The sequence below is a fragment of the Condylura cristata genome, unplaced genomic scaffold (assembly GCF_000260355.1).
Source record: "Condylura cristata isolate star-nosed mole 26May11 unplaced genomic scaffold, ConCri1.0 scaffold00011, whole genome shotgun sequence".
NCBI classification, from domain to species: Eukaryota; Metazoa; Chordata; class Mammalia; order Eulipotyphla; family Talpidae; genus Condylura; species Condylura cristata.
The window spans coordinates 56,528,132-56,543,395 of record NW_004567112.1 but is presented as its reverse complement, the minus strand read 5'-3'; the positions used below and the strand labels follow the sequence as shown (position 1 = coordinate 56,543,395).

General features: G+C 59.7%; 2 protein-coding genes across 4 annotated transcripts in view; both read left to right on the top strand.

Annotated features, from left to right (window-relative positions):
• The window catches only part of CABIN1 (calcineurin binding protein 1), a 181,089-nt gene extending 179,511 nt beyond the window's left edge, over positions 1–1,578 (top strand). For all 3 annotated transcript variants that reach the window (XM_012723676.1, XM_012723677.1, XM_012723675.1), the window contains 2 exons: positions 700–926; positions 1,039–1,578. In XM_012723676.1, the coding sequence (XP_012579130.1) occupies positions 700–926; positions 1,039–1,182 (371 nt within the window). In that variant the 3' untranslated portion in view covers positions 1,183–1,578. The remainder of the gene's footprint in view (positions 1–699; positions 927–1,038) is intronic.
• Positions 1,579–4,465: 2,887 nt separating this feature from the next.
• On the top strand, positions 4,466–11,768 carry SUSD2 (sushi domain containing 2). The gene is made up of 15 exons (XM_012723693.1): positions 4,466–4,579; positions 5,999–6,203; positions 6,400–6,551; positions 7,020–7,187; positions 7,531–7,705; positions 7,811–8,012; positions 8,211–8,296; positions 8,366–8,634; positions 8,705–8,848; positions 8,995–9,147; positions 9,872–10,120; positions 10,245–10,517; positions 10,645–10,821; positions 10,920–11,022; positions 11,106–11,768. Exons 1-15 carry the CDS (start codon positions 4,504–4,506, stop codon positions 11,128–11,130), a joined length of 2,457 nt encoding a protein of 818 aa, XP_012579147.1. The 5' UTR covers positions 4,466–4,503; the 3' UTR covers positions 11,131–11,768.
• Positions 11,769–15,264: the final 3,496 nt, after the last annotated feature.

The following is a 15,264-nucleotide window of genomic DNA, read 5'->3' as shown; positions in this document are numbered from 1 at the left end:
TTCAGGGGCTCCTCAGGCCTGGGGCCTCTTGTAGACCCCACTCAGGAAAACAGGGACTAGTGCCAGCCCCGGGGAGTCAGGCATGGGCTCTCAGCAAGCCCCGCTCCTTTTAAAGCCATGGGCTGCGGAGGAATGTGGAGACAGGCCAGGGCAGGGTGGCGCCCACTCGGCCAGCTCCCGGGAGGACGCTGCTGATCCTGGAACTGCTGCCTCCAGGCACCAGCAAAGGCAGCACTGGCCCTGAAGCCTGGGGACAGTGGGCACCATGGGCTCTGGGCCCTGCAGCTCGCCCTGCTATGTGAACACACTAGGGTAGTTGGGGGATATAGCATGGTTACTCTAGTTAGTGCCTTGAGGGCCTGCGGAATCCTTGGGAAGGCGCAGGGGTCCCGCCTGTCTCCCAGCTTCTGGGTTCCCAGAGCACGCAGTGCTCTTGGGGCAGAGGGGGCAGTTCCCATGCCCCATGACCCAGAGCCAGAAACAAACAGCCAGGGAGGCAACTGAGAGACAGGAAGCGACCTGGCGCCTGCCAGGTCTGTCCAGAAAGGTCTGGGAGAAGGCACCAGTGGTCTGACACAGCAGGGAGGAAGGGTTCTTGGAGCTTCTCTTTCCAAGGGGGAACTGAGGCCAGAGTTGGGGAGGGGCAGGTAGACCCAAGAGGCTGCAGTCTGGACTCAGCCCCCACGATCCACCCCACAGTCTCCAGCTCCAAGGTCCCCGGCAGTGGGGGTGCCCAGCCGCCTGAGGACCCTCCAGGCAAATCAGAACCGGGCAGGGCCAAGTCACGCCTGCTGCCCAATATGCCAAAGCTGGTCATCCCCTCGGCTGCCACCAAGTTTCCCCCTGAGATCACCGTCACACCACCCACCCCGACTCTGCTCTCGCCCAAAGGCAGCATCTCGGAGGAGACCAAGCAGAAGCTGAAGGTGATGTCGGGTGGGGAGAGCATGGGCCGGGGGGGGGGCGGGAGGGCCGCAGGCCACAGGGGTTCTGGGGCCTGACCCACATCCCTGACCAGTGCCCTGCCTGTCTCTGCAGTCAGCCATCCTGTCTGCCCAGTCAGCTGCCAACGTGAGAAAGGAGAGCCTGTGCCAGCCAGCCCTGGAGATCCTGGAGACCTCGAGCCAGGAGTCCTCGCTGGAGAGTGAGACGGATGAGGACGATGACTACATGGACATCTGAGGGATGGGGCCACCTGCCTACTTCAGCCTGGTCACTGCTGGGCCCCAGCCAAGAACCCACATGGGACGCCCTTCCTCACTCAGCCCATCAATCTGCCCAGCCTCCCTCTATGTGGCACCCTCCCTGCCCTGCCTGCCTGGGCCTGGGGCTGTGCCCACCGCATGGGGCCCAGAGGACTCCAAGACCAGCCGCAGGAAGACTTATGAGGTCACAGTTTGCACAGCAGGAAAAACTTTGTAACAAGCCTACATCCAGCACAGGTGACCGTGTCCACACCTGCACACTTGGACAAGCTGGGCTCTACCTGTGTCACAGTGGAGGGTTCATTTAGGGTTGGGCTCACCCCACCTTCCCTTTTTTGGTTTCTTTTCTAATAAAGTGGAACAGTTGTCTTTACCTCTTTGCTCATCCTGAGGGCTGGGGCTGGGGCTCAGGCCTCAGGCTCCCAGGAAGCAGGTTAGGATGGGGGTCAGTGGGGTGAGATGTGAGCACAGGCTGGAGTCAAACTGGGATTGAGGGAGGGTTCCCTTAAGAATGCAGAAATTTGAGCCTGAATTCCCCTGGGATGGGGGTGGAGGGGGACAAGAAGCATCCAGGCCTTGGTGAAGAGCTGGATGGTGCTACAAGGTGACGGGAACCCTGGGGCTGGATATCTGTGCCAGGAAGTGTGTGCTGGGAAAGGTTAGGCCTGGGCCTCCCACCACACTCCCCACCCTCTGACAGGGTCAGTCACTAAGTTGAGAACTCAACGCAAGAATGAAATACAGGGCCTCTATCCAAAATCTAAGACTTTTTAAAAGGCGACAGCAGAATATCAAGCAAGCCTGCAGTGCTGGCCGGCCCTGCCCTCTCGGGCTCCACACCCATGTGTAGGGGCCTCAGCTTGTTCTTTACAGCTGTCACCACCACTGGGGCCAGTTGCTGGCCTCACAGCTCTAGGCTGGCCCCTGTCCTCCCAGGGTCTCCCCTGTATAGTCCCTCTGTCAGGGATAGAGATGGACACCCTTTTTATTCATTCATTTGTTTTTAATAATGTGATAGTTTGTTTTTACATCATTTTGTGCCTTTTTCCATCTCAGTTGTAATCCCCGTGGACTTACCATCACCAAATCATCCATGTGCCATCACCATAGTCCAGGGCACTTCCCTCTCCCCACCTCCATTTTTGATCCCATTCCCCACTCCACCCCCATGAAATGTCTCTGGCATATAGCTGTTCATTATTATTATTTTCTCACCTGGTCCGTTGTACTCCTGCTATAAGTGAAACCATCCGGTATTTTTCCTTTTCTTTCTGGCTTATTTCATTAAGCATGATCCCTTCCAGCTCCATCTATGTTGCTGCAAAAGACATGTGTTTATTTTTTTTTGGTTGCTGAGTAATATTCCATTGTGTACATGTACCACATCTTTGTAATCCAGTCATCCATTTTGGGGCATTTGGGCTGTTTCCATGTCTTTCCAATTGTGAATAAAGCAGCAATAAACATGAGGGTGCAGGGACACCACCTTTTTTTCACCTGTGCCCCTCAAAAGAAAAGCTTAAGAGACAGCCAGGAAGACACAGAGGTATGGTGACCTGGGATGGCTCCTGTGAACTTGTGCTGATTCAGACTCTACCAAGGTGGTCCCAGGGCCGGGTGACCAGCTGCTCCCCATCCCTCCCCTGCAGGACCTGGAGTGTGGAGCTCACCCCCTCTCCCCAGCTAGCTGCAGCCTTAGGTTCTCCGCCTTCTAATAGCCTTCTAATACAAATAGCAGAGCACCAGAGCGCCTGGCTAGGGAGAGGGAGTGGCACCCTGCCCTCCTTCAGCTCTGCAGCCCCTCTCCCCTCAGAGCCTCTCCTGTTGTGGCAGGAATGTGCCCAGTGAGCCCTCAGGACATTTGAACCCGCCCAGGAGCATTTCAATCATTTTCTTTCCCTAATGTGTGCTATAGGGAGCACTCTTGCCCCTGAGATGAGTCTTAGTGAGCCCTCAAACCTGCCTGCTCTAAATAGGTTCTGCCATCAGCCCCATCAAGATAAACATATAAGACTTTAATGAAAGGAACTTTAATACACTGACTATACAACATGGAAGACAAAGAATATAATTTGTAGATCAAACACCCGAAGTTACCCATCCCCTCGTAGGTAAAAGTACACCCAAAAGGGATTGGCCCAAAGCAGGGCCTGAAAGTCCGCCACAAGACTAAAGCACCTTCTGGCCGGGACACATTTAAATGGGTCAGACATAGCCTGACAAGTCTGGGAGGAAAAGAGCAAAATCAAAATCAAGATAGACACTGCCGTAGTCACCTCCCCACGGGCTACACCCACATCTCTTTCCACCAGTCCCGGGCCAAGAAATAAACATGGCTTCTTCACATCTCCCTTTGCTCCAAGTGGCTTCCCCAGGTCTCCTCCTGCTCTCCATCCTGCCTCCTTCCTCCTCAGATTCCTTCTCTTCTTTTCTCTGCTTAGCTCCCCCCTTCTGGGTGGGGCAGGGAACCTGGAACTTCCCCTTTACCCGGGGACCACCCTGTTACATTAGCACCAGACTGTGCCGCAGACTGCTCCTTAGTCCAGAGTTGCTGCAGCCACCCTGTGGTTCCCAAACCCCCAAACCAGCGTCCCTTGACAGCTGTACGAGCCAACCTCTCAGAGCAAGAAGAGCCTTGCCCACCAGGGTCCAAGGGCTGGCCAGGGCCACAGGAGCCAGCTGAGACGGCTTACATTCATGCCCCAGCCAACTCCAGCTCCTGTGACGCCAGGGAATGTTACCTTCAAAAACCCTGAGAAGCTGCTGCTGGGGAGACACCGTGATGCCAGGGGCCAGGTTCCTGCAGCAGCATAGAGTGCTTCAGCACCCACACATGGGCTGCAGTTAGAAGCTATTTGCTCAATCTCCCTACCAAGCTGTGGGGAGGAACTGGGACTACCTGCCCCCTGCAGGGAGACTGGGAATAGGGCAGAAGGGCCCCAGGGATCGGAAGCCTGGTATCTTAAGGAACCCACCTAAAACCAAAAAACAAAAGAACCCCACCTATACCTACCCTGCAGCATCGCTCAGGTCTCCTGAGGGAGCCCTGCCGGGCTGCCTGGGGGGTAGCAACTGGGAGCTCTGGCCCCCTCCCCCTTGCCCCAGGCCTGTTGGACCAGGAATGTGCTAACTGGGCAAGTCAGCCCCAGCACACCTGTGGACTTTGAGAGGGGACGGGGTCAGCTGGTGCGGGCGGGGCAGCCTCTCAGAGGATCCGGCAGGGGCGGGGCCAGGATGTAAGGAGGGAGCCAGATCGCAGCCTCCCAGTCCCTGCTGTGCCGGCTGATGAGACTGAGCCATGACGCTGCCCGTCCTCTACTGGGCCCTGCTGCTCCTGGCATCAGCCCCTGGGCAAGGCCCCCAGCCCGCATCAGGTATGCCCCACACTGTGGCTTCAGCCCTGACCTGCCTGCTGCTGCCAGACCAGGGGGCGGACAGCCTCTGGGCTCAGCCTCTGTCCTTTTGCTGGGCCATCTGTGACCGTGTTGGGGGCGGTGGGAAGAATGATAACGGGGACCTAGGCCCAAAATCTACTGGTGTGGATGAGGGGTCTGGGCTGTGGCCTAAACTGCCTGGGAGCAGGGCCATAGCAGCTGCTGGGAGGGCGGTGGCTGGGAGGGTGGCTGGCCCCGAAAAGGCCTGGCCTTCGCCCCAACCCTGACCGCTGCTCGCCACGGGGTCCTCCAACCCCACTGGGCCCCCTGCCCGACCAGAGGCAGGATGGTGCCCTCGCCAGGCAGAACGGAACCTAGAAACTCCAAGGGAAGTCCTACACTACAGAGCCAGGGCCTGGGCCCCAGACTGGGCCGGGCTGGCTGTCTCCAGACCCTCCCCTTCCTCCTCAGCACCTCCCACCCCCACCTCCAGGACCCGCCCCTGTACCGGCCCCCCCATTCCCCATCTACACCCTCCTGGGTGGCCCCAGATTGATCTCACTCACCGGTGTCACTCAGCTCCTCCCCCAGCCCCTTGAAAAATCACATTCTCAGCAACAAATATTTATTGAAACTTCCAAGAGCCAGATCCCCTACTGCGTGGAGGAGGTGGTTCAGGCCAGGTCTGGCTCCTGACTGGCCCCAGTCGAAAGTGGCAGAGAAGAGCTAGGTGGGGCACACAGCTCCAACCTCAGGACCTGTGCGCCGCCCCAGTCTGAATCTTCCAACCCACCCATTCACCACACCAGCTCTGGCAGACAGAGCCCATAAGAACACCCCCAGGTCCCCTTAGTGGGAAAGGGTCCTCATGTACACAGCCCCCTCCAAACCACTGTCCCCCCGCTCCTGGCCCTACTGTCCTGCTTGAAATGCTCCTCCTTTTGCCTAAGGGGGGGGGGCTCTCACCTTCTCTTCCCCTCCCCACCAGGGTAGGACAATCAATTTGCAGGTGCTGCTGGGCAGAGGGAGACCGGCCAGCTCAGCCCTGCTGGGCACCAGCCCCTGTCGGCCTTCTGTAGGCCGCGGGCCCACTTGAGGGAATGGAGACAGGTCTGCACAACTTGGTGGCTGAGGGTCAGTCATAGCTTGGAGGCTCCTGAGACTGCAAAGTGGTTTACCTGGAGGCCGTTCCCCTCAGCTCTGCTCACTGAGGCCAAGTGTTAGACTGTCTATAGTGACTCCCCACCCCATGGGCCCTCTGGGTTTCCTGTGCCCAAGCTCGGGTCACATGCGGCCAGTGCAGTCTCCAGGAGATGCTTCTCCCTAATAATGGTCCTGTGGGAAGTAAACATGGGGTCCTGCACGTGGACGCCCAGTCTGGCCCTCCCAGGGGCTGGCGCTCAGGGCCCTGTCCTCCAGGTTTGGGAAGCTGCTCCCATCGCTGTGGGGAGCAGAGTGAGCTGTGTTCCTGCCATCCAACCTGCAAGGGTCTGCAGAACTGCTGCTCTGACTTCCTGCTCTTCTGCCTGGAGGTTACACCCTACTCAGGCTCCCTGATGGGGGGCAAGGACTTCATGGTGCAACACCTCCGTTGGGACAGCTCCGCCAAAGGCGTGATCTGCAGGTGGGAGGCCTGAGGGACCCATGGCCAGGGATGCAGGGATGCTGAGGCCCAGACCCCCGGCTGGCTGGGCTGAGCTGAGCATCTCAGACCAAGGAGGGGCGGCTGGCTGCATGGGTCCTCTGGGAGGCCAGGAGCCCAGATACCTGGGCGCTTTGCCCACCCTGGCCTAGACTCTGCTGACACCTCCCCCCTGCAGGTTCAATGAGCGCATCGAGACCCTCGGTCACGTAGACAACCAGGGACGCGTACATTGTGTATCTCCCTTGCTCTACGAGACCGGCCGCATCCCCTTCACAGTCTCGATGGACAATGGCATCTCTTTCCCACGCTCGGGCACCTGGCTGGCTGGTGAGCCTATCTCACAGGTTCAAGCCAGGGGGACCACACCTCGCACTCCCCAGGCCCTGGGCCCCACAGGGACTTTCCCCAGTGTCGTGTAGGAACACCTGGCCCTCCCACACTCTGCCCTGCCTCTCTGGCTGAACCAGTCCCTCGGGAGGGACGACAGAGGCACAGTTCCACGACTCCTTTCTGCATCCCTGGCATCCAGACAGGAGCCCCAGCCCAGAAGGAATGGGCAGGACACTCCCCCAGCAGGATGGGCCAGCCAGGCCAGGGGAGGGGAGGGTCCAGGTAGTGACCAAAAGCCTGGGCAACAGTGGGCAGGGGCCTCTGCCCTTTCCTGCAGGTCCAGTGGGCTATGGCTCACTTGCCAGGCTCTGTCTCTGAGAGGCCCCCGCAGCTCTCAGATTCCCTGGGCTTCCTCACTGAGCCCCAGGCCCTCATCCACTCTCTCCTCGCCTTCACTTCACCCAGTGCACCCCAGCAAAGTGTCCCAGACAGAGAAGAGCCAGCTGGTGAATGAGACCCGCTGGCAATACTACGGCACCGCTAACACCACGGGTGAGCTCACCCTGAACTGGAGCACCGAGGCCCTGCCTGCGCAAGGCGTCAACATCGAACTGTGGGGCTACGAGGAAGAAGGTGAGGTCGACTGGGGGCTGGACAGACCATGGAATGCCAGCTGGTTCCTTGGGGCTTGGCAGGGTCAGGAACACTGAGCTTGCAGAGATGGGAGACGGAGTTCCAGGTGGGAGGAAATCCCAAGTGAGGATTTGCAAGCAAGCAAGGCGAAGGAAGAAGGGAACTTTGGGGGGTGGGTGGGGCACCCTCAGTGGGTCCTTGCTGGAGCTGCAGGGCAGGCGCATCCCCAGCAACCATCTGTCCGTCCATCAGGCTCCTCTGAGCACCGAAGATTGTCGCCCAGCTGTTCTGCCCCAGAGGCCCGAGAGGGGCCCAGGGCTGACTGTGGCCTTCTCTCCCTCAGGGAAGCCATACTCAAGTGAGTGGACAGCTCACTGGTCATACCTGTACTCCTTGGCCAAAAACATCCCCAACTCTGGCACCTTTACGTTCGTTCCAAAACCTGCGGCTCAAATGTACCAGCGATGGAAAGTGGGTGCGCTTCGTATCAGCAGCAGCAGACACTCCGAGGGAGAAAAGTAAGGGCTGCGAGGCTCACCCCGACGCTGCCCTGCCGCCAGTGGCAGGGACCCGGGGTGGGGGGGGGCAGGGCCCATTCTCAGGGTGCTCCCGTGCCCCTGTAGGGATGTGCACTCACTCTGGAGCAACGAGCACGCCCTGGCCTGGCACCTGAGCGAAGACTTCCGGAAGGACCCCGTGGCCTGGGCCAGGGCTCAGTGCCTGGCCTGGGAGGAGCTGGAGGACCAGCTGCCCAACTTCCTGGAAGAACTGCCCGACTGTCCCTGCACCCTGACCCAGGCCCGGGCTGACTCCGGCCGCTTTCATGTGAGCCTCCAGCACAGGCAGGGCCCTGGGTGGGGAGAGCGCCCCCTCACAGGCCACGTGTTCAGGACAGCCATGGGGGGCGGAGGGGGGTGCAGAACCATGGGAGGGGAGGTGGGGCTCAGGTGTGAGGGGCCGGGTCGCCCCTCAGGGAGGAGCTGGCAGAGCCCGGGAGGGTGACCGCACCGGGCCACTCTGCAGACGGACTACGGCTGCGACATGGACCACGGCAGCGTGTGCACCTACCACCCGGGGGCCATCCACTGCGTGCGCTCCGTGCAAGCCAGGTAGGCCCCAGATAGTGGGGGGGCGCGGGGTGGGGGTTTGTGGCAGCCCTGACCTGTCCGCACCCCCAGCCCCAAGTACGGCTCGGGCCAGCAGTGCTGCTACACCAAGGAGGGCACGCAGCTCCTGACAGCCGACTCGACCAGCGGCAGCACCCCAGACCGCGGCCACGACTGGGGGGCGCCCCCGTTCCGTGCCCCGCCCCGCGTGCCCGGCCTGTCCCACTGGCTCTACGACGTCATGAGCTTCTACTACTGCTGCCTCTGGGCCCCCGAGTGCCCTCGCTACATGCGGCGGCGGCCCTCCAGCGACTGCCGCAGCTATCGGCCCCCTCGCGTGGGTGAGTGCCGGCGGGGGCCGGGGGGCCGGGCCAGGCCCCGGCAGCCCACCTGACCCTCTGCCCCCCTCAGCTTCCATTTTTGGGGACCCACACATCATTACCTTTGATGGTGCCAACTTCACATTCAACGGGCAGGGAGAGTATGTGCTGCTGGAGGCGGAGCTCACCCAACTGCAGGTGCAGGGACGGACCCAGAATAGGACGGCAACCCACGGTAAGGCTGGGGGCTCAGGGGGGCTGGGGGCAACTCGTGGGGGAGGTGGGAGCGAAGTGTCAGGCAGCCCTGAGGGCCGGGTGCTGGAGCTGCCTCGGGAACCGAGAATGGATTGTTCCAGCCCTGTTATCTACCCACCACCCCAGGTCCCATGATAAGGGGCACAGGGCTGGTGGCCGTGGCCGTCCAGGAGGGGGACTCGGACATGGTGGAGGTCCGGCTGGCTGCCAGCGTCCTGCAGGTGCTGCTGAACCAGCAGGTGCTCAACTTCACCGAGCAGAGTTGGATGGACCTGCAGGGTGAGTGGGGCGGCTGGAAAGGGGGTGGGGGGGCACCTTCACTCCCACCCAGCCCTGTAGGAGGATGTGTGGTGTCCAGACGGATGCCTCCCGGGGCCGCTGTGGGGCAGCAGTAAGCCCCTCTGCCCTCTACCCCACGCGGAGGCCAAGCCCAATGCTCAGGTGTCTCCAGCCTCTGGCTGTCTGTTAGCACAAGTGGTTTCGGGCCTCAGGTAGTAGGGTGGAGCCCGGCAGCCCAGTCCCATCTCACACCTTCGTGTCCTTGTAGAATTCTTCACTTGGGCATCTGGTGAGAGTACAGAAAGGACGGAAGAGTCTAGAACAGGACGACAGTGCTGTCAGGCAGCCCCGAGGGCTGGGGAGCTGGCACTGCTTAGGGAACTAAAGAACGGATTATTGCAGTTGGTGGCACAGGTCTATTGCCGCTGAGATTGCAGGTGCCTAGGAAGGGCAGAAGCAGGCCTGGCTGTGCCTCCCACTTTCGGGGTGGGGGGCTGGCAGGAGACTCCCACGAGTGCCTCCAGTGTGGGGGGGGTGTCCTTCGGCATCTCAGGGATCCAGCTGAGGGGCCCAGCATGGGTGAGGGTTCCACGGGTGGAGTAACACACAGCAGGGCTGTCCTGGGGATACCTCCACTTCCTCCAAACTCCCGGGGCTCTGGCCCACCTATGCAGGGTCTTTGGGTCAGGGGTCATACCTGACTGCCTCCTCCACCTGCGCCAAGGCATGTTCCTGTCAGTGGCAAATGAAGACAAAGTATCGGTCATGCTGTCATCGGGAGCTGGTCTGGAGGTCAGCATCCGGGGCCAGTTCCTGAGTGTGTCCGTCCTGCTGCCTGAGAAGTTCCTTAACCACACACAAGGCCTCCTGGGAACCCTCAACGGTGACCCCACAGATGACTTCACCCTGCCCAATGGGAAGGTCTTGTCTTCCAACGCCAGTTCCCGAGAGATATTTGAGTTCGGAGCTCACTGTGAGTGAGCACTGTGAGCACGCTCAGGGCCTGGGGACACGGTGGGGGCAGGGTCACAGTGGAGTGGGGGGCGGGAGACCCCAGGCTCCTGGCCACCAGCCAGGCCTGCCATGTGCGTCCCCAGGGGCTGTGAAGAACACTTCATCCCTGCTCACCTACGACTCCGTGGACCTGGTCCAGGCATTCCTCTATGGGCCCAAGCACGATCCCACCTTCAAGCCCCTCTTCCCCGAGGAGATATCCCTCAACCCAGGCCAAGGAACTGAGGTGACCAAATTGTGTGGGGACGACTATTTCTGCAGCTTTGACGCGGTGGCCACTGGGAGCCTGGACGTGGGCAACGCCACACGGATGGCCCATCAGTGGCACCAGTGGCTCGTGCAGAGCCTGCAGCCAGGTAAGGGTGGCAGGAGGTGTGGGCCAAGAGGGGAGACTGCACGGGCAGCACAGAGCTCTTGGGCCCAGGTGGTGAGGCGGCAGCCGGAGACTCAGGTCTGTCATCCACTCCCTGCCCCCTGCTCCAGTGGTCTCCTGTGGCTGGCTGGCCCCACCCCACAATGGGCACAAGGAGGGCATCAGGTATCTAGCAGGCTCCACCATCCACTTCAACTGTGACAGCAGCTACAGCCTGGTGGGGGCGAGGGCCAGCATCTGCCAGAGTGATGGCACCTGGTCCAGGCTCACCCCAACTTGCGAACCAGGTGAGGACCCCTGCCAACCTGACACCCGCCCACCCACCCCTGGCCTGCCTGCCTCCTCACTGCTGAATGTCCCCACCCTCGATGCCTTCTCTCTCGAGGCCGGAGCTACACGGTGCTGCTGAGTATCATCTTCGGGGGGCTGGCCGTGGTGGGAGGGGCCGTGCTGCTGTACATGCTGCTGCGACACAGGAAGAGCCTCAGGTGAGACCCCACCTCTTCACGCCAACCATCTGGGACCCATGCGCCTTCCATCACACCTGCTCAAGACCTTGTCTCTGTCGCAGGACCCGCTGGAGCTCACAGCCCTGAGCACCTGGGGCAGGAGGCCAACAACCAGCCTCCCAGGAAAAAGGCCTACTCTCCCCAGACTTGGATCCCCAGGTCCCTACACCCCATCCGTGGGATCTGGATGCCTGATACCTGAGCCCTCAATGCCTGAGGACCCAAGGCCAGTGCCCAGCTTTGTCACATTACCTGGACCTGGCCCTGGCCGCCCACCCTGCCCTGGCTCAGCTCCAAAGCCTGTCACTTTCAGGGCCATGGCCAAGTCCTCTGACAAGGACCCAAATTCCAGGCCCCTGACCCCAGGCTCTGACTGTGCAGCTCCTGAGGCCAGCACTCAGAGCTCTGCTCCCCAATTCCCAGACCCAGCACTCCACACCCTTGAATTTCAGTGCCCACACCAGAGCCCCGGCCTCCCTATACCTATACTCCAATGCCAGTACCTCAGATCCCATGATCCCTGATGTACTGAGACCTGGTTGCCACTAAGGAGCTCAGGACTGATCCCTGGTCAGGCTGCATGGACCCAGCAGCGGAGAGACCTCAGGTCCTGAATGTGAGGTCACCTTTGTGTTCTAGACTTATAGTTTTACGTCTTCTGGAAAGTAACTTGAAATCCCTCTTTTGCCTATAGAAAGAGAAAATAAGCTTGTGGTGTCGCTGTCCTCATGTCTTGGTGTTTATGCTGGGGTTCAATTCTGGAGAGTTCCATGGTTGCCCTGTAGGATCCAAAGCTACCCACGTCTGATTCACTCATCCATAGCCAAGGTGCCTGGAACAGACCCCTCCCCAGACTCTGTCTCTCCATCTGTGGAGTGGGATGGGGAACAGCGGTCCCCTGGGGGAGGGGTCAGGAGGAAGGTCCACCTTGGGGTTTCACACTGGGTGTCCAGGAGATGGGATGCCTGCCCTCCCATTACACACCTGGAAGCTCACTGGCCAGGCCTGACCCCCCACCCTACCCTGGCACAGCTCCAAAGCCTGTCACTTTTAGTGCTGTGGCCAAGTCCTCTTACAAGGACCCGAATTCCAGGTCCCTGAGCCCTTCAGCCAAGATGTCCGGAAACTAGGTACTGGGGGCCCCTGCCAACACTGCCCACTCGAAGCCATGCCCTTCCTCCAAGGCCAGGCAGCTGGCACAGAGAAGGGCAATGTGTGCAAGCATAATGGCTGGGAGCTGGGGTTCGTAGTGAGAATGATCAATGGGGGCCATCGGGGAGGAGTCAGCTCAGACCAGAAACAGTGGTAAAGGCATGCTTGGAGGCTGGCACCTTTGAGGCAGGTGGGGGCTCAGGCTCAGCAGCAGGGTCAGGCCCAGCTGGTGATGGAGGTGGGGGCCCAGGAGATGGAGAACTGTGAGTGGGCAGTGGCGAGTGGAGGCCCAACTGGGCTGCAGTGTTGTAAGTGACCACACAGGGGCAGCAGAGGGTAGGAGCAAGAGTTGTCCTCTGCCTGGGACCCAGACCTTTGAGAGGTCAGCCCTGCCTGGAGCAGGAACTCTAGTGGTGGGCAAGGTCCTTGCTAAGGTCACCTCTGCATCTCCCCTTAGCTGAGAAGACTGGACCATCCTCCTGCTTCAGGGGTTCGAGAGTCTGAGAGCTAACACAAGGCAGGACATCCAGCTGGGTTCAAACTCCGGCCTACCCACCCCCTCGCCGTTAGCAGAGAGCCTCAGGAGAATCGGGAGATCAGGTGTCCAGTCTGAAGGAGGAGGGAAACATGCACTAAGGGTCAATTCAAAAAGCAGCTGTGAGGGATTGGGGCTGGGGGGGAGAGGGGTGCCGGGGATTGTTTCCCCGAAGCCTCTAGAGGAGGGGGTGCTTCCTGCCGCTCCAACACAGCCTCCTGTGATTCCCCCATCTCTCTGGGCTCCCAGCTTCAGTCAGGGTGACCTGAGGGCCAGTCCCCTGGCTACGGGGCAGGTACTTTCCTCTGCAGATAAAGGAAGGCAGGGCAGGTTGCCACCCTGCGTCCCTGTGTGTCTCTGCACTGAGCCAGGAGTGAGACACCCCCACCGGTGAGAAGTCTGTCCTGGCAAGGCAGCCTGTGTGTGGGAGCCTACACTTGGGCCCAGGAAGGCAGGGGCAGCCTCACTGAAAGCCAAAACATGGGTGGAATTCTGAGAAGTGACCCAGGCCATTCCAGGTAGAGGATCAGCACAGCAAAGACTCGGCGAGTGTGAAACAGGGTGTCAGTAGCCATGTGGAGGACAGGTGAGACCACAGCTGAGGCGCCATATGAGGCTGCATCCCCCTGGCACCCCCATACCCCAGCCTGCTCCTCTAGGAACTGGGCCCGAGCTGCCTCCTCCCTCCCGGGCAGGAAAAAGCTTGCACTGTTTGTGGTCCAGGCCCAGCATAAGGCCCTGCCCAGGAGTGGGTCCCTCCTGGGAGCCCCAGCACCTGACAGAGCCCTAGGGCCTCAGAGGTATTGCGGAGCCTGTGTGGGGTTTTTTTGTTTGTTTATTGGTTTCCCAGGAGATGGTGAGTTTTATTTTATCGTGGCTGGATAGAAGTTTGATTTGCTCTCGAATGTTCCAGGGTGGAGAGAGACTAGGAGAAAGCACAAGATGTAGAGGTCCGTTCAGTGTCATGGCCCTCATGTTCATCTTCACCATCAACAGAGAGACTGAATTGGAGTCTGGATTTTCTTCACGTTTCTGTGGCTCAGGTGCAAATCGGGAGTCTTGATCCTTTTTGCCGCCTTTCTCATCTGACTCCTCCCAGTGGTCTTTGCTCCCACCTGTCCCAGAACCACGTCGGCAGTTCCCACTTTGGCTTTCTGGGACACTTACCCCTCTACCTTATTTTAATCTTTCCCTGCTGGTTGAGCTGGAACTACACCCCCCAACCCCCACTTGTAGGGGACTGCCTTCCACTGTCTCAGCTCTGAGGCTGAGCAGGAGGGTAGGAGCTTCACTTCACCCAAGCATTCTCCTGTGGCTGTTCAGGCAGAGGGGCCGGCATTACCTTTAGAGGCTGCTCAGGCGTGGGAGGCCTAGAAGCTGGAGAGTGGCAGTCTTCCTCCTTATTGAATGTTTCATTTTCTAGAGATTTCTCCCTCTTCTTCATGCATCCCGGTCTGACTTACTTCTGCCTGAGGTGGTTGAGGTCCCAGTCTGTGATGACTCACTCACTTCCCGGACACAAAGGCCCAGAGCCCAGCATAGATCCCTTCGAGACACCAGTGGCAAAGACCCCTCGCCTCAGGGAGGTGCTTTTCTCAAATGGTGGCCCCAAGGGATCATGGCGTCTGGACCAATGACCTCTACCGGACCCAAAACCCAGTCAGGGGTCATAGGACAGCAGTACAGGGACTTGGAAACAGGTGCTGGGAGAACTGAAAAGTAAATGGGCTGAAGCGGTCACGGCGCCGCAGCAGCACCCTGGGCTGAGGGACAGAGGAGGATGGGCCGCCTTGCACCACAAAATGGCTAAGCAGCCCCACGGTGGAGAAAACACTGCTGTACTGCAGCCTCCCACTGATGCCTCCCAAGGGCTGGGTGCAGTGTGGAGGGCCTGATGCAGGGTCAAGGGGCCAGTGCACAGTGGGGAGTGAGGGCCATCCCTCGACCTGGGTGTCCGCACGCCTGCCCTGGCCACCCCAGTGTGCTGGGACACCGCCCCAGGAGGAGGGGAGCCCATGCAGCATAGTGGGGGCGGAGGTCAGAATCTCAAAAGATAAAATCACAAGGGAAATATAGGGAGACCTGACACAGGATCAGGAAAAAGATCAAACTAGCAGGCAAACCATAGGTATGAGGCTACAGCAGAGGAAGAGGAAGGCCAGGGCTCAAGAGAGAGGGGAGAGCATGAGAGGCTATGGCGATGGGTCACAGGGGCTGTGGTGGTGGGAGGGTCACGGGCTACACCAGAGGGGAGAAATCAAGCCCTGCGCAAAAATGACGCGTGAAATGACAACGACATAAGAAAGTAAGAAGAAGAAATGAAAAAATAAAATAGTAAAGCGTCACCCTCCCTGGTGACGCAACAGTCAAAGCACAGCACTACAAAGCTGACCACCGCTGCCTCAGCACCAGCTTGATCCTGGCCTGGCCGGCCAAGGGGGTGACCCACAGGGCGCGGCAGACCTCTCCTGACCCGCCCGCTGCTCCCCTCAGCAGTGTACTTCATAGATCTGCCTGTTCTGTTCCCCGCTCTG